The 24,602-nt window shown below is 41.1% G+C and overlaps 1 protein-coding gene across 13 annotated transcripts in view; it reads right to left on the bottom strand.

Annotated features, from left to right (window-relative positions):
• The window catches only part of FAT3 (FAT atypical cadherin 3), a 413,377-nt gene that overhangs the window by 316,537 nt on the left and 72,238 nt on the right, over positions 1-24,602 (bottom strand). For all 13 annotated transcript variants that reach the window (XR_010428221.1, XM_064645041.1, XM_064645040.1 and 10 more), the window contains one exon: positions 1,858-5,169. Coding sequence is in view for 12 of the 13 variants with exons in the window: in XM_064645041.1 (XP_064501111.1) it covers positions 1,858-5,152 (3,295 nt within the window). In the remaining variant the exon portion in view is untranslated. The remainder of the gene's footprint in view (positions 1-1,857; positions 5,170-24,602) is intronic.

Raw genomic sequence — 24,602 nt, 5'->3', positions numbered from 1 at the left:
GTAACACTTGTGAAAGAGTGAAAAGCAGACAAATATTTGCATCTTGAGAGGTTTTTGACTCTTTTCCCTTCACAAAATAGATTTAAATTTTGGGGAAAAAACCTAAATATGTTTAATGTAGAATATTGAGTACACTTCCCACGCACTTCAAAACATGATTTGTGCTTTACTGAACGAGAGCCCTAACTTATTCTCGGCTATCACCTCTACTAGTCTAGGCATAGGATAAAAAACCTGGTTATTTTACTAATGAGTGAAATGCACTGTTACTCACCCTACCAATTCCTATAAGTTCAACAAATGTTGAATCCTGAGATTTCCAAATCAGTACTGCAGCATTTGGATCAACCTCCCACTGCTTGATAAAGAACCCATTTAGATCAAGTTGATGTTACTCAATAAGCAGGTAGGACAAAATTTTCAAATGCAGGAGCTTAAAATTGAAATCCATATTCAGTTGCCTAAATAATGTTGCCTGAATGCCTTTACTTGCTATTGCCACTGTAGGACATGTGAGTTCTTTACATTCCTGGAAATTAGGGGTAGATCTCGTCTTGGCTTCTGACACTCAAGTTTGATGTTTCTGGACATAAGGTTTTGACTGCTTCATCTGTGCACAGCTGTAGCAGAGAGACTCTAACACAAATAGAATAAAAATATTTTTCACTGCTTATGCTTACGCTTAGATGCGAGCCACAGCATTTGTAATGTCGTCTGTTTTTCATAATGTTCAGTTTAGAAAGTTGACATTTGATTAAACAGTTTGAATTTGCCAAAACATACATTTTAATCTTATGTTTAATACCACATTCTCAATTAAAAGCTTTAGAAAAAGACATTCAAAGTCTGCTGAAACCACAGTAAGCCCACAGACCTAACATATTAAATACATTTTTTGAAACTGTTGACTAATATTTTCTAATTCCCTCACTACTTCTAGTGCTGCACAGCCGCACCATTACTACCAACAACCATCCGACATTTAAACAGCCAGTATGTTACGTTTTTTACTAGATATCTTATACTTTTATATTTAGTATTTTCAACATTTTCCAATAGGGTTCTTAATACTACCAACACCAAAGGAAAGCTAGCACAGTTCATTTACAGTTATGAATCCTTCCCTTGATTTCTATCTTTACAGAAGCACACCAGTGCTTATAAACACCATGCTACAAAGAATGATATATAAAAGGCAACGCAGAAAGAACCGTGTATTGCAGAATACACCATCTAAGGAATCTTTCTGCTGTGCCTTTTGCAATCGGATATGTCTGTCACGTATTGGCCTCATAAGCCACCAGCGTGCCTGTAGCAAATGTGGATAGAGCCTTCCCAAATCTTCGTTCGCGAAGCCTAGTCATGAATTGGAAATTGAACAAAGAATGACATATCATTGCAGTCTAACTCTTATGAAAAAATGACTCGCAACAACAAAGAGGTTTTAGGACAAAACAGTTCTTGTTTCATGCTCCTTATTTCCTTTCATTGGGTTTAACACTGGATTCAAGGTCACAAGTGTTGTGACTCTGTGGAGGTGACCTGAGCAATTTATAATGATCGACAGATAATACAGTCACTGAGAGCAAGTTATTCTGCAACTATCACTGTTTCCTAAATGGAGTCATCACACAGCTGCTGAAAAGAAATATGTATTATTTCACACCCACAGAATGATAAGCGTATCCAGGTAATTAAATCATGTCATTGCTGTACCTGAAAAATGCTTATTTATAATTCTGTCTTGTCTGTAAGAAGAACTGAACTTCTTGTTAAGAGTTGAAAACAATTATGCCTAAGCTTTGCTTTTGCAAAAATCCTCTATGAAGAAAAAAGAAAATTACCAACAAAACTCACCAGTTTCTTCATCTATGCTGAATCTCCCCAGGCCACTGCCATCCCTGATGGAATACTGGATCTCTCCATCTCTTCCAGAGTCCTCATCTCGAGCAACAACTTGCAAAACACTTGTACCAATGCGGGAGTTTTCCTTTACAGATCCATTGACGGCAAAGTCAGGAAAATATGGGGTATAAAGATTTTCGTTAACATCCACCACTTCAACTTCCACAAAAGAAACAGAAGAGAGAGAAACCGGGCGTCCCTTGTCCTTTGCACGGACGGTCAGGTTATAGAACTGCTGCTTCTCATAATCGAGCTCTTTGTTCAAGCGGATGGCGCCACTCGCCTTGTCTATCTCAAACCTTCCATTGTAATCATTCACCAGCGAGTAACGGACTTGGCCTCCCAAGCCCAGATCTGGATCATGAGTTTCCAACCAAGCTATGACAGTGCCAACCGGCAGGTCCTCAAGGACCTTCACGTTGTAGCTGGATGGTATAAAGGCTGGAGAGCAATCGTTAACATCATCCAAAAAAACCTTCAGCGGCACAACAGAAAACTGCTGATGGCCACTCTCTGCTTTGTCCCTAGCCTCAATCTTCAGTGTGTAGTTTGCTTTTGCTTCCCGGTCTAGCTGATCTGCCACATACACCATTCCTGTGGAACTGTTGATAGCAAATTGCTGGATGTCCGTCAATACTGAGTAAGTTACTTCACCATTAGATCCCAGGTCTTTATCCCTGGCTTCTACCTGGATAATCTCTGTACCAAGACTTGTACTTTCTAAAATATTAACTGAGTAACTGTCCTGTAAAAAAACAGGCTTGTTATCATTTGCATCCTCCACGGTGACAGTCAACAGTCTCCATGCAGATTTCTGTGGATTACCTAAATCATAAATGGTAATATTAAGAATATAGAGCTCTCTTTTTTCACGGTCCAAGGGCATGAGAACATTAAGTATTCCCATCTCCATGTCAATGTTGAAACAACTATCCACATTACCATCAGAAATTGTATAAAGCACTCTTCCATTAAAGCCCGAGTCTGCATCGTAGGCTTTTATCCTCAGGATGGTGGCACCAACTGGCAGATCCTCTGAAACCTTTACATCAGTAGGGAAGGATTTGTCGAAATGTGGTGCCTGCCTGTTTACTGAATAAAAATCGAGAAAACCATCTTCCAAATTCAGCTTCACATTTGCTTTTGCCTTTTTGAGTAATTTTTCTGCTAGCTTCTGAGCAACTCTGGTTTCTCTACAGCTAAAGGTCTTTGAGGACACTTTGCCATGAACTACTGAAATATTAACAAACATAGCATCAGCAAAGTTCTCTCCATCAGTTGCTGTTATCTTAAGACCAAAATTGCTGTTCTTTATGCCAGAATTAATTAGAGATTTTTTAAGTTGCAGGACACCAGAGTCAGGATTTAAGTAAAAAATGCCAAGTTCATTTCCAGAGATTATTTTGTACTTTACCAGCTCTAACTCATCTATGTCTATTGCAGAAACAGCAGTGATGTGACCACCAACAGGAAAATCAGAAGAAATCACTCCCTGACAGGCTACTTTTTCAAAGAGGGGTTTGTTATCATTGACATTGCCTATGTATATGGTGACATTCACCTCACTTTCATGGCGGTAGGGAGAACCCCAGTCGGAAGCCCTCACAATGAACCTGTAGCTTTCTGGTGAGGACTCAAAATCCAGTTCTTCAGATGTGCTGATAACACCTGTAAACTGGTTTATTGTAAAAGGTAGTGAGTTCAGACTGGCAATACTGTATGTTATGTATCCATTTTCTCCCCTGTCTTTATCAACTGCTGAAACTGCCAAAACGCTAGATCCCACAGGGACACTTTCATTGACAAATGAGCTGTAGGAGAGCTGCTGGAACTCTGGAGTGTGATCGTTGGCATCTTCTAACCTGACAGTAACCCATGCTTTTAAATCACCACCTTTGCTCGTATATACTTCTAATTCATAGAGGTCCTTCTCAATGATTTTCAAAGGACGAGCAGTAGTAATAAGGCCTGTCTTGGGATTGATCTTAAAATACTCAGCTTCTTCACTTGGAAGTATTCTGTATTCCACACCCTGTGGCTCAGGCATCAGCTTAACTACTGCAACCACCACTCCAGGAGGTGAAAATTCACTGATCAAAACATCATATGCTTCCTTTTCAAACTTCACGGGGATACTTTCTTTCTTGGGACTAGCAATGTGGACTAGTTTGACCGCTGAAAATTTCTGAGGAGATCCTTTGTCCTTTGCTTGGAGAGTCAGGTTGTAACCATACGGGAAGCTGTCCCAATCAATAGGCTTTCTTTCTTTGATTTTGTACTCATTCATCCATTTACCTTCTTTAGTCAGAAAGAACTGTTCTAGTGGATCTCCAGCCACAATAGAAACAGATTCTATTTCTCCATTGGCTCCTTCATCTAGGTCATCAATGTTAACAACTGCATAGGTAGGTTCCTTGTCTGACGGGAAGGGAATATGGGTTACTACGTTTATTGTTGGGGCATGTTCATTGATACGTTCAATGTGAACATAAAGCTTGGCAGTGCTGCTTACACCATTGTTTCCATAAAGCTTCATCCCACGGTCCACTGCCAAAATCTCAAGATCGTATCTGTTTTTCTCATCGTAGTTTAACCGGCCACTTAAGGAGATAACACCACTAGTAGGATGAACTGAGAAGAGATCAACTTTATTTTTGAAGTAATAATAAAATTCACCATTGGACCCAATATCCGCATCTGTTGCGGTCACCTGTGCAATGCTAGTCCTTAGAGGAGTGCTTTCTGCTATCGTGACGGAGTAAGTGGTTGGTGAAAACAAAGGTCTTAGGTCATTCATATCCAAAACCTGGATGTTCACTTTTGTCCATGCTTCCAAGTCCTCTCCTCTGACAGACCCTTTTACCATCAATAAATAGTTGTCCTGGATTTCTCTGTTCAATATAGCAGAATTCCCACCTTTAGTCCTTATTCTGAGGAAGCAAAAGTCAGCAATGATGACTTCCTCTGCTTTAAAAAAACCCTCATCATCACCAGACACTATCCTGTACTTGATATCCCATGAAAGGTCAGCCAAGGTAATGCCCATTCTCGTCTGACTGTTGACATAGGTCCTGGCTGCAGAATTCTCGTACACTGTAGCATTGTAAGTGGAATGTGTGAAGTGAAAGCCAAGCGGGGCGGTCCCGTGAACTACCTGGCAAATGGAGGCCAGGAACTTGACAATCAGAAGGGCAAGGCATGACGGAGGTAGTCGTGAGCCTGACCAGCGGCCCATATTCACCTCCATCACATCATTCTTTCACCCTGTGGCAGAGAGAGAAAACAGGAACTAGTTGATCAAGAGATAAAACCTGTACTGTGAAGTGAGATGTCAAAATTACTTATTAAATTTATAATTAAAATAAAAACGATGTAATATTTATTCACCATACGTTTATGGAAAACAGAAAGGGAGAGCACTGTACACACATATACAACCACACCAGTTTTGGTTATTTTTACACATGTGTGCACAGTATGTATGCATGTATGTACACATACATGCACATATATTTAACTACATATATGTATGTATGTACACTTCTTTAACATAAAAAACCTCTGTGAGACCCTATCATATCTATACACATATGCACACAATTCAGAATAATCAGAGTGAAAAAAAATTTAAATCAGACACACACATTTAAGTTTATAGAAAAGAATGAAACACATACAGAAATTATGGCTTTTATTTGTCAGAAGCTCCAATTAAGCCTAAAATTATTTGTTTTGTTTTCAGAGCATATTGGAGAACTCATTTTCAGTCCTAATGTTTGGAAAGGAGACAGGATTTTCATATGTAAGTCGCCTGTCAAATGTTACCCTTTTTTTTTATGGGAAGCTAAGAATGTTTGATGAAATTTGAGCCATTAAGAACAAGTAGAATAAAAAAGTCACTATGCAGCCATTACTTTAAATACAGATACCTTCAGAAAAATCAAAATTAAGGAAGAATTATAGCTAATTAAATGCAATTGCATACACATATACATATGCAAACACATATCCCGATATTGAAAACGAGCAAATTACAATGAAGAAAATAAAACTGCTCAATGAAGCTTCCAGGTGAAGATTCAGGTTAAGAAAACAGTACAGCTGAGACAGCCCGTACGTAATGCTGCTCTTGCATATGTAGCCCAACGCACCTGTGATTATGGTCACCGAATGCACTGGCTAACATACCCTAAATGAGGGCACGGACAAACATTTTTTTTTCTGTAAGTCCAATAAATACTGGGTACCACAACCATCCCAACCAAAGAAAGCTGAAGACCCGTTCCAACCTACTGTCTGTCCTGCTGCCAATGGGCCACCTTGACTAGTAAAGGTGTAAATGATCCTTGCTCAGATGGACTGAATTCCAGCTTATCGCACATTTCACTTTGGTAACCCACAGCAGAATTTGGCTACAAATAAAGCACACATCTCCATCACCACTGGTCTGTCTTAACCCGGTCTGCCACACTCAAGCCATTTCAAAGCACTGAGCGCCTTCCTATTAATTTCAAAAGGCTCACTATAAAAGTAAATATTCAATTGCAATTAATAAGCAGCATGTGGGTAAGACTTGGAGTTCCTCCACACAGTGCTGTTGTGGAACAGCCCCAGCGCCTTGCATCAAGGATTTAAATTGCGAGGTTAAACGGAGACAGAGTAAGTGGAGACACTGGCTGCTGGAGGGTGCTGCAGAAGCTGGGAGCCAGGTCCTGCTTATCACTTCCCACTGAAAGGAGAGGAAAGGAGCCTGAGGAAACTAGGCAGGTGCTCACAGCGAGGCAGTGTGAATAAGTCTCTTTGTTACAGAGTACATACACTGCTACTTGTGAAAATCATAAATATCAATTTTAAAAGGCAGTTATTGAAAGACCCACTGCAGACACACGTTGTTCTCATTGTCATTTAAAAGCTGCTTGAAAACATAGTTTTCTTCAAGCTAGAATACAGAATGAAAAAGGAAAGGGAAAAGTTGGTGATAATGACAGAGGTTAATTTAAACTTCCAACATGATTTCAGCATCCCCAAGGAGACTTACAAATTGCATGCAAGTTCTGGAATATGAATTCATGTTAGTTGTCACCTCCAATATAATGGAATGATTACTGCAGTTTTAGTACTAACGACGATCAATGTATTGCACTGATGTTGCAATGTCCCCACACAACGCCTGGCTTCCCGATCCCACAGTCTATATCCCACTGCTTAACAAATCGACCAGTTTGATCAGTTCTCCCAAGTGTTTGTCAATGCACTCATATTTCAATACACTTATTTTCACATGCATTTACACATTCTCCCCCTGCTTTGTTTCCTTTTCATTTTCTTTTCTATTAAAAAAAAAAACCAACAAAAAACCAACCAACCAACCAACCAAAAAAAAAAACTCTTTAAGAAGAGTAAGAGTATCACCTAATGAACTTGCATTCCCCAGTAGCAGGCAAATCCCCACAGAACTCCATGTGGCAGTTCCTTTTCTGAATACGCCCACTCAATTACTGTGTACATATCATGTGAGTCCTATGATTAACATTGTGTCCCATATAGTTTATACAACAAAAAGGCACAATTTTCCAGTATGCTTTGGATACATGAGGGACCGGGTCTCCCCATGCTCTCCCTGTGCTCAGGTTGACTCCCAGGAGACCCAGGATGGAATTTTTCTAGTTCAGCTGGGAAATATTATTTTATTGTTGTTGCCATTTCATTCAGTTAAAAGATCAGCAGTAGCATCTTATTTCTAAGCACAACAATCATTCATCAATTTAATCCACCAGTGCGAAAATATCAAAGTCCCTTATTTTCATGGGGCTTTATGTGATCACTTTGAGTATTGACACTTAAAGTTGCTGCTTCAGACTAGTGTGGAAGATGATGCTGGCTGTATTTTATACATATATATATGTACAATATACAGTACGCTGCCAAAGAAAAGCTAGGCAACAGGAATGAGAAATTCTAATGAGAGAGATACAACTCATGAAAAAATAAAGGGCTGGACCTCTTCTGTGATGTGCCATTATCAAAACGCTCAACAGACAAATCACTGTATTGCTGCCTTTCACCAAGAGCACTTCAGCATCCTTCATCTATACTACAATAGCAGCCTCTCCCCACTGCTAAGAGCAAGTGAATTTTTGCTGGCTTACAACAGAGACTGATGTTATGTTTCCTATGAGCACTTAGACTTTTATCACAACAGTTCAGCAACTTCACTGAATGAATTAATTTTCTTATTCTTTGGAGTAAGGAACTTAATTGTCTTATCCTATTTATGTCTCATTTGGTGGTCTAGTTTCTCCTGTCCATAGTTCAGCCTGAGCTGACTTCCCTCCATCTTTCATGGTCATCAACATCGAGTTTCCAAGTCCACCATAAATGGAAATCGGTTTCCCTGCAAAATTCATACTTGGATGCCCATCTGCCACGGCAGAGTTTGTAACCTTGGGTGTGGCAAACCTGAAAGGAAAGCTCTGTGATTAGGTGAACCTAATGAAAAAGTTATGTATATCCCAGGCAATATAACATGACAACCTTAAGCTCCTATTCCATTTATCTTTTTATTTTCAGAGAAAGCCAGGACTAAGACCTAATCTCAAATATACTGCTGCAAATCCAGTCATGTCAATAGTCTAGGGTTTTAGAGGGTCAGTGCAATCAAGATCAGTCCTGAAACACTAAATTCCACCTAGAAACAACATTTGTATATATGTGCTATTGTATGCATGTTTTAGTTATGTATACACGTGCAGACACAGACACACAATTTTGTATTTTTAGGTGGAATTTCATGGTTCGCACTGGAAAAATTGGACCTTCACATCAGGCAGCACTTTCAGAGTTTGATTTCATTTCAGATGTGGTATGCAGAGTTGTAGCAATCTCCTCATTGAACTTATTCATCTATCCATATATTTATATGGCTATCATCATTATATTTTATGAAAGTCCTGACAGATGAGCTATTAAACTGCCACTTGGACTACCCAAGAATGTTTTATTCATTTACTAAATTCCTTTCTTCTGGGATATTTGTTTTTAAGAGCTCATAACACATACATACTTAACACACAGGAAATGTAATGAGATAGGTTACAGAAACAAAGTACAAAGCAACCCGCTGTAAATTAAGAGGCATTTCTTTAAAGGCACTTCTTGTCAAAAAATGTTATGGTTTCAAGTGAAGAGAAAGGTTGTGATTACTTCTGCTTGATTTTAAAACGTTTGGGCAGGAGTTACCAAAAAAAAAAAAAATCCCCTGGTACTGCTCAACATAATTACTATGAAGAAAAACAGAAAGAGGGAAAAAAGTAAGGAAAGGAAAAGGAAAAGAACAAGGACAATGTTTTCCAAGAGAAGAAAACTGCTCTATGACAAGAGCAGAGACTAAAGAAAAATATCTCCTTCTAACTACCCAAGGAGGTGAAAAAGTAACACAAGTTATCTTGTGGAGTTCAGAATCTTTCCACTCTAGCTCTCATTAATACTCTGGCCTTGATGTGGGAATGAAGAAATGGAAAAATAGAACAGTGTATCTCAATTCTAATACTCTTTAAAATAAACCTGAACATCCTGCAGAACTCTATAATTCCAAATTCAGTTCACCACTCAAGTAATTTTCCTTTGCTCCTTGAATTACATGACCCAAACCTTTCAGAATAGCTGCAGGGACTTGTAGGTCGCTGGTGTTCCTTAGAGGAATTGAGAGAGATATGAGCATCTCTCCTTTTTCTCATCTTGGCTCTGGCAGTCTCCAGTCTGGGCTGCATCCAAACATTACACCCCAAGAGACTGAGAAGGAAGACTCAAGTCCCAGCAACTGCCAGGATTCCTGCACACCAAAAACGTGGCTCTAACTCAGTGCACAGATATGAAACAAGTGCTGTGTGATCCTTTGTTTGATTCCTTCTCCCTAGGCTAATTCTTCTAATTCCAAAAATCTCCACACCATAAAATACTTGAAAAAGAAAACAATGCATATAGCTCTTGGATAAATACAAGCCATAAGGTCTTTTACAGAATATAAGGAATACAGCAGGCAAACTTCTTCAGCAAGCAGGAGGAATAAGCTTTTAGCAGGCCAGAATAGGAAAAAAAAAGAGCTTTGTCCTCTCTCCCTACTTTCCCTCCAAGTCCAATTATACCTCATAAGAATTTTTCCAGTTGACCATTAGGTAAATTAATTCAGGCAAAGTGACTAGCTAATAAAAGCCAACTACTTCAGAATTACTACAGGTCCTTTGAAAGAGAAGAGCAAAGAAACCAATCTGTGCTTTAAGTTTCAGCTTCACCCAATGAAGGGTGAAGAATCCAATGAACCTCTTATGTAGCGGGTCCTCCGGGCTGTGAGAAGGAAAAACAGTTTCTCAGCTTCAAATGATAAACTTCTGAGAGTCAAAGTGTTTATGCATCTGTGTGTATGAGAAAAAAAGGGGTCAAGAAACCCTGACTTAAAGGTTTTCACCTTGATTAATATTTCTCTTGGAGAAGGTGGGAAAGGGAGGGTGCCTCCTCCCACAGGACAGGAGTGGTAACCTCATAGTATGGAAAAATACTACAATTTAAAATTGCCACTGCTTTCTCAGGAGTAGTCACAATTCTCTTTCAAAATGTAGCTATTTAAATTCTATTGAATAAGCAGCTTTACAGCAAATGCGGTATATTTGAAAATATAAAAGTACCTTTTTAGGAGGCAGAAAAACAACAACATCACATGCACGTCAGGCATGTGTATGTAGTGAAGTCATGCACCTGCAGCAGGGCTTGATTTCTTTGAAAAGAAAGCTCTTGTTTTCTTTGAGAGTGACCTCAATCTTGCAAGTAACTCTTCCCTTTCACTCAAATATCAACACCCAGCATTGACAGCAGCCAATCTACTCTTCCGGTCTAATCATCAAAACACAAAACCTATAAGCTTGTCACACAGGCAAATCCATGCAGCTGCATGAAACCTTGTATTCTCAGTGCTCTTTTCTATCAGCAACAGCAATTTGACTACTCAAAAACTTCTGCATGATCAGGCCATGAGGACCTGCAAAAAAAGCGCAATGAAGACTGCACAGCATTGTGACTGGTTTGCAGTTGTTACCTATTTAAGGCTTCCAGCAAGATGCCTCAGTGATAGAAAAAAATGTTTTTCATAATCTGTTGACAATATTGCAACCAGGAGATGAAAGCCGATGCACGTCAGTGCCCTCTCTGGGAAGCAGTCTCTTCCATAGCACAGAACTACTGAAAACTCTTCCAAACTCATGGAAATGAATCTTTAGGCACATGGAAGATACCAGTTTAGGAGTTTAAAGACCAGGGTGTCGATCTACCAGCAAAGCTCAGGCACAGACTAGAGACAGACATGGATTTCGTACTCTCCTCTCATTACACAAGCAATATCACTAGCATGTTGTTAAATGAATAGTGAATAAGGGATAAAACCACGTTTAAACAACACTTCCTCTTGCCAGACAACTATAACAGCTAGGAAAACACATGGCATGACTCTTGGGGATGGTCCTGTGCAGGGCCGGAAGCTAGACTCAGTGATACTTGTGGGTCCCTTCCAATTCTGGATATTCTGTGATTCTGTGATTCTGAGAAAGGCTAACACTTTACTGGTCAGGACAAGAAATCAGAATGTAGAATAAGAATTTAGAATTTGTGCTATACAGAATTGAATTAAAGATGTGTGTTCAAGTGTAGGCAGAAGGGGAAAAAACCTCACTAACACTGACAGATTTACAGCAGGGGATATATTCACGGAGCTACCCGTTCCCCAGTGAGCACAAAGATCTGCTTTTCCATACATATGATTATATTATGATGTGTTTATCCCAAAAAGAGAAGATGAAGACAAAATGATAATTTCTGCAGAGTAAGCCCTTGCAAGAGACAGTGCTATAAATCCTAACCTTTCTCAGAGCTGCAAATCCTCCCGCTGCCTGCATGTCATTCTGCACAGGAGAAAGGGCACTCAGCATGTAGCAAGTGTAATTCAGGCTGTCCCTAGGAAGTGAAGATTTAACCACCCAGCCATATGTTATGAATAACATTGTTTTGCTAGCAGGTGCTGGGGATTTTTTCCATACAACACCAATTTTTGTCAAGTATCAGTTCATCAGCAAATGCTTCCATTTGCAAGCAGGAGCCAGGCATCATTTGTCTTCCCCAGGATAAGGTGCAAAGGGTCTGTTGAACTCTCCCTTTCCCCTCGAGGTTGAAACGTGGCTTGGGGAAATAGTAGGGGGGAGAGGGGAGGAATAATTTGCCGTCATGTGAGATCTGTCAAAAGTGAATTCCTGTGAGCCACCTTACAAGGGATTTGAGCTTGTCCGTTGGTGGTCTGCCCCCAGGGAAACAAAGGCTGATATCCAGTTTTCATGCTTTGTATATCTCAAATCCCCCCTGGCTCCTGCTTCTTAATCACTGTAAAATGGGGACGCTTTGGGGTAGTTTCAAAATGAGCCAGTTATTTTCATGGGGGCTTCCTTACAAAATACACTTAAGGGTACTATTTCTTGCTTATTTGGCCTTCTTTTTTTCCCCCTAATGTTTCACTCATAAATCCAAGGCGCCCTGGCTTGAAAGCTCTTTCAAGGTGCAATGTCAACATCAAAAATCCAGCACTGGTGAGTCCCATTCCTCTCACTGCAGGTCTTTCCCCAGTTCTCCCTTCCCCACACATCAATTTCAATCCCGTGCAGACAGCCAGCTCTTTACCGAGCTCCACCTCTGATCCTCAGGGGCAAGAGCCCTACTCACACATCCAGAGGCTGCTAAGGACCAGGAGCAGGACCACAGCCTGCCATGGAGTACTTTCCAACTGCATACAGTGGGACTTGAGCAGTGATTCAGCTGGGCTCTTTGCAAACTTTCTCCTTACTGTAATGCAAGTAACAGATACAATTGAGACCAGAGAGTCTTTTGTACAAAACCCTAGAGCAATCTGAATCTCAGCTTTTTAATATACCTGGTGAAACACGGCAATGAAATAAGCACTTTGAGAGCTGCAGTGCAGCACCAATGTGAATGTGATGTTCCTACAGCCAAAAGAGCATCTTCCACATTTCCCACACAAGGGTCAGTTCCTACCCTGCACTCTCTTCCATGGCTGTTTTCCTGCAAACTCCTGCTAGTCCCAGTCTCTGCCAGTTGCTGCCTCCAGTCTGCTCTGTGTTTGGGATACTGCACATACTCCTTCTGACAGCTTGCATAGGCTTATATAAACTATCTGGATATAGTTTATAGCAAGAAAGAAGTCTATGAGATTTACAACTACTGTTTCCAGTGCCATAATAGGTATGTAGGTATAAGGACTGCAGTAAGCTGTTAGTCTCAGAGGAAAAAAATACTATATATCTTCCTCAGAACTCAGTGTGTGGAGGTAGGGCAGCTCAAATGGTCCAGACCTTTATGTGTGTTCAAGTCTAGGCAAATATATGGGCAAATGGAGGGTGATTGAAAAAAGGGACGCATATACAAAAGCGTCTTTGCAGTTGACAGCTCCATGTAAAACACACAACATAAAATGAAGATTAGGGGAAAAGACTGTCAGGTTGGACTAGATTATATTTAAAGGTCCCTTCCAACCCAAACCATTCCATGATTCTATGATTATGAGATGCCAAATCGAAATAATGACGGCCCAGTAAAGACTTTACAAGGAGATTGTGGGATAAAGCATTTTACTCCATGCCAAAAAAGACATATGGATGCATCCAGGTGCCATTAAGAGAAAAACAAAACAGAACCCACAATTAAACAGAACAACCATTTGAGAAATACCTAAATCTTATTATTCTAGAGGGGAAGAAAGAAAGAAAGAAAAAATTGTTTCTTGAGGCTAGAAACTGTATTATTGGTTTTGCAATGGTATTTCTCTTCAAGAGAGCTCTGACATACAGCAATAGACAGTGATCATGATGGAAGTGCAAGGAGCAAATATTTTGATTGAGATTCTCAACAAGCTTGAGATTTGAGAACAAAACCTAGATTTAGCAGTGAACATTTTTCTTTCAATAGGGCGGGAATCTGCAGGGTGCTGGCACTTGCTGCTGTGTTGCAGGCATAACATGGAGCTGCTTCTGGATCAAGACGCTGGAGTTGTCTACAACCAGTCTCAGACATCTATGTGAGCCTGACTTCTAGACACTGCAGAGCAACCACTTTTCTGAAAGCCAATTCCCCAAAAACTGCTTCCCGATGGCTCTCTGATGAAGGAGCCCCTGAAAACTTGGACGAACTGTAAGCCCACAAGTGTTCATTAAAAAAAAAAGAAATGAAGAAAAACCCAAAAGGATAATTGATAAATAGTTGCTACTTTCCAAATTTTCCTGCAAAAAAAGCCAGAAAGGTTGCCATTTGCTCAAACTGGCAGTGTTTAGAGAAAGGGCTATTGCCATTACTTTTTAAAATTACATCCAGCTCAGGCCATAGTAGTTGGTTAACCTAAGTAAGAAGCAACACACAGCTACATCAGTTCAAATAAATCTCACGTTCTCTCAGATAAGTGGAATACACACTGCAGATATCATCTGGGAAACAAAAAAGTAGATGGAGTCAGCTTTAAACCTAGCAGTTCTGACAGAAACCCAGAAATTTCCTTTCCAGCCCATCTGTTAAGGCCCAATCACTGCAAGGAGGAAAGCTCTCCAACAAAGCTGGCCTTGGACCACTATCCACATTAGAAATACCCAAATTCATATAAGGTGCTAAATCCAATTATTTTGAAGGGGATGCAACAACATGCTATTTTCAGTGCACACAAGGGAGTGCTTGTGGCACTCAGAGAGACAGATCTGCCTTGGCTGCAAAGAGGAACCTCTGGTACCCTGTCTGGTGCCACCTCCACCACTTACCTACACCCCAGCAAGCAGCTGCCAAGGGAAAGGCACAGTACTGGAAATCTTCCACATGCTGAAACTCCCCCCACATTCAAACACGCTACCCATACTGAAACCACAATTCTTCCCCCCTCCAGTGTTCGGCTCATGCATAGATATTCGAGATGATAACCACTTTTTAGCTACCCATACATTAACGCAAACCACCACAGCTTCAGCTTTCCAACTCGGTCAGTTCAGTCACCACAGCTGGGAGTCCCTCAAAGCCTGTTGTGTGTTTGGAAAGGTTCAACTTTGCAAGCACAGACCAATTAAAAGCTCCACAGAGCAGAGATCACTATTTAAAGCTGAACTGCTCGTTTTTGTTTATTTATAGCAAAACCATTAATTGCTAATCACATATTTGTTTGCTGGAAAACCAATGCTCCAAAATAAACACCAAGTTTAAAGACCGTTCCCAGAACACTGAATGGTATCAGGAACAGTGCTAAAAATGTAAATCAGAAACATCAAAACACATCAGGACTTCGACTGGAGGAACAAACAACCCATTATTTCTGTGCCAGAAAAGAGGTTACCCATAAGCCGCCAGTTACTCACACAGTCATCTACAGTCCAGCAGTTATTTTATGTCCTGAAGAATAACAGACACTATGGCAGAGTATCTGCTGAAAATATCTTCATGGCAATCAGCATATGCTAGATTAAATGAGGTATCTCCTAATACAGAGTTTTGATATTCAGCTTGGAAAAGTTCCTTTACAATATGTGGCATTAGAGGCAGAACCTCAGAAAGAGTATATATTCATTTATGAGCCAGTTTCATATGTCAAAATCATACAAAATTAAAAAAAAAGAAGAAGGAAGCTGGATTTTCTCTCAAGTCTCTTTGCTAACAGAGCTCCATGCTTCCCTCAGGAGAAGCATGTACCTCAAATATCTACAGGAGTCCTGCATGGAAAACCAGGGGAAACAGCCTTACAGAGCTACAGTCTGCCCCTTCTTCATGAAAGGTGCTTTAAATAAGCACAGTATCCCAGGCTTCATGGAAAGTCTTACCACCAGCAACACTGGGAAGCAGGAAGAACTCCACGGCAGTCTGCTATCCACCTCCTGAAATCCTTATGGGTACTGGACTTCTCTAAAACACCCCCCACTGGCTGTTAGAAAGGCTTCAACAGCAATGGGCCTCCACCTTTCCTGACAGAGCTGCCCTTAAGGCTCCTGATTTTCGTGCATACCTGAAGGTCAGGTAAGTGCAGACACAGCCCATGTCCAGATTTGGAAACAGGCACAGCATCTCAAGCCCCTAGCTCCAGGTTACATAGCAGATGCCCCACACACACACTCCAGCTGACAGCTCTCACTGCCTTGCTATGCTGCCCTTAGTATCCATACAATCTAAGGCAGGAATATTTCCCTACAAAGCAATACTTACCAGCATTACTGGCCTAAATTTCTAGAACAGAGGGTCATACAATCCTGTTTCTAAACATCACTGTAGTGGCTACCATTTAAAATTCATCATTTATTCACAGGTCAGGAGTTTGGGTTCTTCAAAATTACATCTAGATCTTGGAAAGTTAATTGGACACTAATCATGAAATGGAGACCAGTAAGGCAGAGGTAATAATAATAATAATGATAATAATGATAACAGCAAAGACAACACTAACAACAGTGTTATGACTCCATTATGTTGTTGACAATGGCAGCCACTAGGAAGAACAGCTGCATCTTAATGCCTCACCCTTCTCCGTCTCCTGAAGTCAGGATCATTTGCAGCAAAATGTCAAGTTGCAAAGCCTGCACTCTCAAATCCTGGGCAGAAACCACAAGCACGCCAAACACTTGTTTGGGTAAATCATTGAAACATGCAAGGCAGAGTCACACCCAGGCCCTGTGACCACGTATTCATCACATTTACCTCCTTGACATCAGTTTGCTGTCAGTCTCCTCGGTCTGGACTCTCTGCCTGCTGGGAGCCCACACTGTGGTGGTGCCACCCCAACTCCCTACAGACCCAGTGGGTAAATCTTCCTAATGGAGCCACCCTGTCCCTTACACACTTTGACAAGCAGAGAAGTTGCTGGCAAGGTGGCCACCTCACATCACACAGTGCTGAACGTCCAAGCTAGCACTTGCCAATAAATGGAGCAGATCACTTGTCCCCGAAACACAGAAAGTCACTGGCTCTACATCTTCTATTTGTACACCAGGAGGGGAAGAAGCAGTGCTGGCAACCCTGTACCCTCCCACCAGAACTCTTAAAACCCAGGTGTGGCTGTGCTAAAGTGCTCCATTGCTTCCAGCTTGTGGAAAAGGTGCTGTGATGATGTGCAGCTCCCAGGAGCTGCCCTAGGCAAAGGCACGTGGATGTTCCCTCTTAGAGCATCCTGCAGAAGCAAACTGATGCCACATGGCTCCTAGCCACATGCTCACCATTTGCTTACCCTTTTTATTCTGACAAGAGAAGGGGAAAGCTGCTCAGCTAAAATAAAAAGGACTCCAGCCTAAATAACAACTTAGCTCATGCCTAGTGAGGCTCGCTGCTGCTGAATTTGACCTCAGTTGAAAATGAATAGCAAGGTACTATTTGCATATAGCTCTTCCTCATGCTCAACCATGCACTGACTGAAAGTCAGCTGCCATTTCAACCCGACTCCTGCAAATCTCCAGAAAGGTAAAAAAAAAACAAAACCTGTTGTTTCAGAAAGCATCATGCCAAAGACTGAAATCATCAGGAATAACTTTTCCTGTTTCCTATGTACTTTTAAGATGAAAATATACAGTGAAAAAAAGAGTAAGAGTTAAAAAATAGCAATGCATCAGCTTACTAAAGCCAACGTAACAATATTACAAATGCACAGAGAAGGGGGGAAAAAGAAGCATGCCTCACTTGTGAAACTATTATGGATAAGGACAAAATGTCTGTGTATATAATACAGTTCTATACAGCTTTGATAAGAAAAGACTGCCAATAGCTTTTGGCATATGAAAGCCACCATGAGGACTGCAATAAAACGGAGTATATTGTAAAAGAGCCATCTCACATGCATCCCTAGAATTTATCTTCAAATGCTACTGTATTAAATTCTGTATTCTGTGGCTTTTGGAAAAATGCTTTTATTTTATTAAATGAACTATACAATATATTGTTTCTCTGAAGTAAAAGCGTGAGTAGGAATATAAAGTAGTTGTTTTAGCACTAAAAAAACTAACGTTTTGAACCTAGAAACAGCTTCCAGTAAGTGAGCACACTTCTAGTGTGAGTGGGGGTTGCACACACACACACGTACAGCCCATTTCATCATGCTCAGCTGCCCTCATACATCATGTAACTACACAGTCTGTGATAGATACAGACATTTCAGAGTTTAAATCCTTGTTGCTGTGTTTCTAGGGGATAACCCAAGGTCCAGTGAGGTCTCAAAGAACACGAAAGCATTAATTCTTTTTTTGACATGCAAAAATATTGCTCTCAAACAGACATTCCTCAACTGCACATAAAAGCATCTTCTTCAAGCAGTGAAACAAGCAGATGTGCTGAAAGCCATGGAGGCAACACACACAGAGCTTTACACTCGTGCAGGATCAGCGAAGGGCCACAGCATGCGGTGCATCACTGGGCACTACAGCTTGATGCTCCTAACAGCTTTTTTCCAAGAGTTACAGACAGTCTGCACAACTAAACCAAAATATATTCAGGCATAATCCTTTCATACCACAGCTTGGTGATCACTTTACGGCACAATAAGCCACCGTGGCCACCAAAGCAGCTGTCCCAGGCTCAACCCTCCCCTTTTCTCCTGTCTTTGTTTGTTGGGTCTTTTTGGCTTTTTTTTTTTTTAGTTTTAGTTTTTTGTTGATTTTGTTCTCAGTGTGGATTGAGCTGCCCTATTGCAAATATGCCTGTGAACAAAAGGGAGGGAGGGAGATGGGAACGGGTGCCTGGGGCAGGCAGGAGGGATCCTTTCCATGTCCATGGCAGCTCAAACTGTTTGTTAAACAACAGCCGGAGTTGAGGCAACCAAGATGGTGTGTAAAGAGCAGAAAGTACCTTAGAGAAACATACTGAACACTATCAAAATACCCAAGTCTTAAATAGGCACATGAAGTATTTAAATGCTTTCACACCCATAACAAATTTTGTTTACTGCCCAGCATTCAAACAGCTTTTTCTTTACTATTGTAAGGTTGTTCCCAAACAGTGTGAATTTGATGTTACAATGAATAGTAGCACTTCAATTCCTATTTACAACCCATTCGGTGACATAATTCCCAAAATAGCACGCAGTATTTCCACACTTTAAGAAATAAAACCTGTTTTTGGCTCAAAAGAAGTTGTGCAAATTAGCTGACAAGAATAATTTCCTTTTGTTCTTCCTCTCTGATATAGAATATTAAAGGAAAAAGAGAGTAATATGAAAAACTTTTATTAAAAACATTAGAAACACGAAATATTGTTAACATCCCTCTTGTAATTATATGCAAAATGTTCAGTATCCAAGGAAACAGCGTAGTAATGAAGTTGGAGACTACTGTATAAATGCACCTTCTAAATCACCACCGAGAATGTCTATTCCAGAGGGACTGGCTAGTTTATTAGTGTGTGACACCCTGATCACTTAGACATGCTACAGCTTAAAAACAAAAAGCTAACAAGCTACTTTCACACAAAGGGCCCTTTTGTTTGCTGTGTATGAACAGCCCCTTCTCAGCATCTAGTTACAGAGTTCCTCTGCAGAGTTGGAGATTTCTCTAAGCCCGGATTCACCTTCATGGAAGTTGTTTGGTAATGGTGGGCACTAATTAAACTGCATAACCAGTCACAAATGAAGCAGAGATGCTGTCCTTTGCTCCAACTTCTCTGCAAATTGCACTTAAATGTGCAATAAGAGAAATACTGAAACTGTGTTCTTCTCCAGAGCCTGTTGGTCTGAAATCCATTTCATTGGCACTAAAAGCACTGACGCATACTGACTCATGCCCACATTATTAAAATTAATTCAAAAATTAATACTTGTGCTTCAATATCAACAGCTCATAGTCAGGGATGTTTCCTAGGAAGACAAGCAGGTCTATAGCAAGGAAGCCGATGCAAAATTAACTCCTGCTTTTTGGTGTCAGCACTTAAATCATCGTGCCAAACCCCTAGGTTTTAGGTTCAAATTCAGCAAGCATTCAATTATTCTCCTGATTTCTGTGGCAGTCAATTCCCTCCAACTGAATATAAAGCAGTTCCAGCAGGTTCAACCACTCTGTCATGTGGACGTCATGAGGATGAACTTTGGTATTCCTCCCTTCCAGTATGTGTGACAGTTTATAGGAGCACATACCTCAACATCCCTGCTTCTTCAGATGCCCCTGTAATCTTTGTGACCTTTACATTCCCTTTGGCTCATTCTTTTCCATTACTGTAACACCCTTTATATAAGTAGATAGCCTGAACTACACACAGTATTTCCAGTGTGGCCTCAGGCAAAGACAGCCAAGTACTAGAATAACCTGACTGCCAGCTCTTGCCTGATGACACATACAGTCATAGAACTCTGTTGCTATCTTGAATGCTTTCAGGTATGCTGATTTGGTAAAAAAGGCTCCATCATCTTCATGCTGCCTCCTCTTTTGTGCCTTCTCTCTTCAGTTTCCACAAACTTTACTCCTTTCCTGCTGTAGTCATTAACTAAGGGCAACTTGTCTGCCCTCCTCTTTCCACCCACACCGCTTTGGGGGGTCTTGTATCACTGAAAGAACATTCACATTTTCAGTAAATCCCATCACTTTTCTTAAACCTCCCCTCTTCCAGATTGTGTGGGGATGATCCTAATTTTTCAACACCACAAACAGCTTTATCTCCTGGAACACCTCACTGCTTTGTCTGCTGCTTTCTCTTAAGCTCCAAAGCTCACTTTCACACAACACAGTAGCTGATCCTGCCCAATTAACCTTTTTAACTTGCTTCTATGCCTAAAATGTTTTCTTAGAAGGCCACAGAAATTAGGGCCATAGCTTTCTCTCACTACTCCTTTTCTCTCTCTCTTTTAAGTATATCCCAGTTGTACAGCATGCCTTAATGGGAATATCTGTGATGTATCGGTACACCTGCAAATCTGGCTTATAGCACCATAATTATATGATAGTCCCATAGATCTCTCTTTAGATTGCTTTCTCTGAACATCCTCTATAGTTTCAAAAATGAGTTACCAAACTGCCTAAAACCTTTATTTTCTAAAGGCATTGTCTTGTACTCTTGCACTTGAAGCAATTGTGCACTGAAAGCAGTTAAGTGAGTGAAATTCCTCATTCCCACTCCATTTTACTGTATGGCCAGCTCATCATTCACTTTATCAGCACTGGTTTTGTATTTTGCCTATGACCAACAGCCGTGACAACAGTAATCTTAAGAGTATCATTCCCCTCCCAAAAGCCTAACAGAGATGCAATTACTAGAAAACTACACCAATGAAGTCAGAATCCAGCAGTGGTCAAAACCTGCCAGTATTGTAAGAGCTGGTGCACCTTTGTCAGGCACTTTCTTCTTAATGCAAAATGATACTCAAAAAGTTATAATTCCAACTAAGGCAGGTTAATTCAGAAAAGTCCTGTTTAGTAGGGCATGGGGACATTTCAATAACTTCCCAAGATGATGCTGCTTATGCAGACTCATAAGGAAATGTTGAGGGGGTTTTGAACTAATTCAAAAATTAGTTTTTTGAAAAAAAAACTAATCCAGCTGGCGCTGGATGCAAAACCACGGATATTAACTCCCTCCACAAAATTCACTACCAAAAGAGTATCTTTTCCAGTCAACTCACCAGCAGCCTCATTTTCAGAGGTACATGGCATCTATAGCTCAATCCAACAGGAATGTCACTGTTCACTACCATGGGAAACTTGAGCTCTTCACTTCTTTCTGTTTTAGCTTACTTACTGTGGTTCATGCTTATCTGCCTGCCATGAATGTCATGAGGTTCAATTAGTTGTGGTCTGTAAAACACACAGAGATCCCCTGGAAAAGCTGTACATGCATTCACAGCAGGATCCCTGCAAGATAATTTTATTGGAATCCTCAGAGGATCCAGCCCAAGCAGCCAAAGGACAACTCCAAAGACAAGGTACTTGAAGAATTAAACTGCCTGCAATCCCAATCTGTAGCTCCAAGATCCGAAGCCTCAGGGGCAGCATTTTGGTGCAACACATAGTGAAACTGATGTGAGACTTAACAGCGGTTTTACAGAAAAGTGCTGGCAAAAACATTATCCTCAGCACCTTCAGCATAAATAAAGCAAGTAGAAGAAAACCCTTACCTTGAAATGGAAATATTAGGGGGGAAAATGGAAATTGACAATATTAACAAAAAAAGCATCATGTGGGTTTGTAAAATATCCCCAACAGCCTAAAGTTGCCCAGACTTCTGTATTCATTAAGTGTTCAGGACACAGATTTATTTATTTATGGCTTAGAAAAGAATTCCCAGCTCAGAGGCTTTCCAGAGAACAACCCTCCCCAGTTCTGCAGGGCCACCTTGGCCAACTTGCCCTGCCATTTCTTATTCTGATGCTAATGCAGTTCAAACAACCCAACCCTGCATTTTTTATCTAAGCAATAAGCCTATCTTTAGGTCACTTAGTTGTGTCAGTTTAAATCACAACATTCCCATAGCAAAAAAACAGATCATTTTTTTATTTCTGGGAACAGAGGAGGCAGAAGAAAAAAAACTCTCATTATAAAAACACTTTTTTTGTTTGTGGTGCCTAATTCAAGCCCCACTGAATCCACATGAATTTAAACAGCTGTTGAACCACAAAAACCAACAAATTTTAATCAAGATTCGCACAGTTACCTTCATGACAGGGTACCCTGAAATACCTGACCATGCACAGACCTATCATATTGTATAATTATATATATATTATTAGGTCTTATCCAAAGTCTGCTGGAATAAAGGCCAGGATCTCATTGATCTCTGTGGGTTTCAGATCTCTTTCTTTTGTAAAATAAGCCTGGATTCTGCTACTCCAGCTTTCACAAGCATCTGCAAGGGAATATTCACAGGGCTTCTCACAAGAGAGAAAAACCGTGAAGTTGAAGCCATCCATGAAAGGTACTGGATTTATTCCAGATGTGGAACTGTTTTTAATTAATTTGGAAGCATTTGAAGTATTCACTCATTAAATATGCTTTGCATTTCACACATGCGAGTAAGAGAGCAAGAAAACCCCAAATTAAAGCCAAAATCATAATGTCTTATTAAAAAGACTCTGACACGACTTTTAGCAAGATTAGGCTCATATGAAGACAAGAGGTACAGCACTGCCATGACACACCACAGCAATATGCGAAGCACACAGTTCCTGCACTGCCCATCCATCCCTAAGCAACCTCACCTTGACCTGGAGGTCTCACTGGTTGGGAGCTCTCCTATTTCCACTCAGCCCTGCACCTCTCCACACAGGCCATTTCCCAGTGTGCTCATTCCCATCAAGCAGAGCAATGCTTTAAGTTCAAGATACCTACCCTCTACAGAAGAATGAAACAACTTATGGTAAATCTATGTGCCAAATCATCATTACTGGTAAAAATCATAGAATCATTTAATATTCTGAGTTGGAAGGAACTCACAAGGATCACTGAGTCCAGCTCTTGGCCCTGCACAGGACAGTCCCAAGAGCAACACCATGTGCCTGAGAGGGTTGTCCAAACATTTCTTGAACTCTGTCAGGCTGTGACCACTTCCCCTGGGAGCCTGTTACAGTGCCCAACCACCCTCTGTGTGAAGTACCTCTTCCTAATATCCAACCTACACTTCCCCTGACACAACTTGAGGCCATTCCCTTGGGTCTTGTTACTGGTCACCACAGACAAGAGATTTGTGCCTGGCCCTCCGCTTCCTCTCATGAGGAAGCTGTAGACTCTACAGGGTCTCCCCTCAGTCTCTTTTCTCTAGGCTTAAGCCAGGTGAGAGGAAGGTTGTGCACAGTGGCGCTTGGGCAGATCCACATGCAGAAAACCACAGACCTGCCCAGCACAGACAAAGCGTGGGCCACGTTTCTGCTGCATCTAAACTTGTCTCACGACACAATTCGCTCCAGAAGCTGGATGTTCCTTGGGATGAGCACCTCTATCAGTCCATGCTATGCCCCACGCGAGCACCGCTGGATGTTCCCAGCATCCTGAGGATCTAGATTAGGTTGGCTACACCCACTGCTCAGTGCAAGCCCATGTGTAGACAATCCCGTACAGGGTACTCCCCTCCGTGGAGTCAGACACTGGGATAACGCAGCTCTCGCCTCCCCTCTAGTGGCTGACCCACGGCCTCCGCTCCCGTACTGCCGCTGCCAGCGGCCAAGCGCTGGATGGAGTGTGTCCCCTGGCAAAGCCATCCCAACCTGAGCTGCTCTTTCTCCGAGACTGGGCTGAGTGCCACGGCCAGGCAGGGATACTGCTGCACAGGGAAAAGGCACGACGCAGAACTGAGCACATCTGGGCAGAAGCACAGCTTTTCTGCTTCCCTGGAAGCCCAAGACTCCTAGTTTTCAGATGAGGTGAGCAAAATTGCAATACAGTATGAAGAACCACAGCTAAGTTCAGAATACAGTTGTATTTTTAGTTAGTTCTCAGAGATCCAAAAGAATCAGGTAGTTGTGGCTACAAACACTCAAACTTTTCTCTGCCCAAACTTTTATATTGGACAACAACAGTTTTATCTCCAAGGCTCAAAATAAATTCTAGTGATCACCAGACAGGTCGGTTTCTCAGGGATCTCAATTTTACCAAGTGCTATGAAACTGTGTGTGATGCTCTTCTGTTCACAACAAGCATACAAACATTAAAAAACCCCAAAACTTCACATGTCTT

The sequence above is a fragment of the Pseudopipra pipra genome, chromosome 2 (assembly GCF_036250125.1).
Source record: "Pseudopipra pipra isolate bDixPip1 chromosome 2, bDixPip1.hap1, whole genome shotgun sequence".
Taxonomy (NCBI): Eukaryota; Metazoa; Chordata; class Aves; order Passeriformes; family Pipridae; genus Pseudopipra; species Pseudopipra pipra.
Note: the sequence above shows the minus strand (reverse complement) of the source record. Positions and strands in the feature narration are given on the sequence as shown.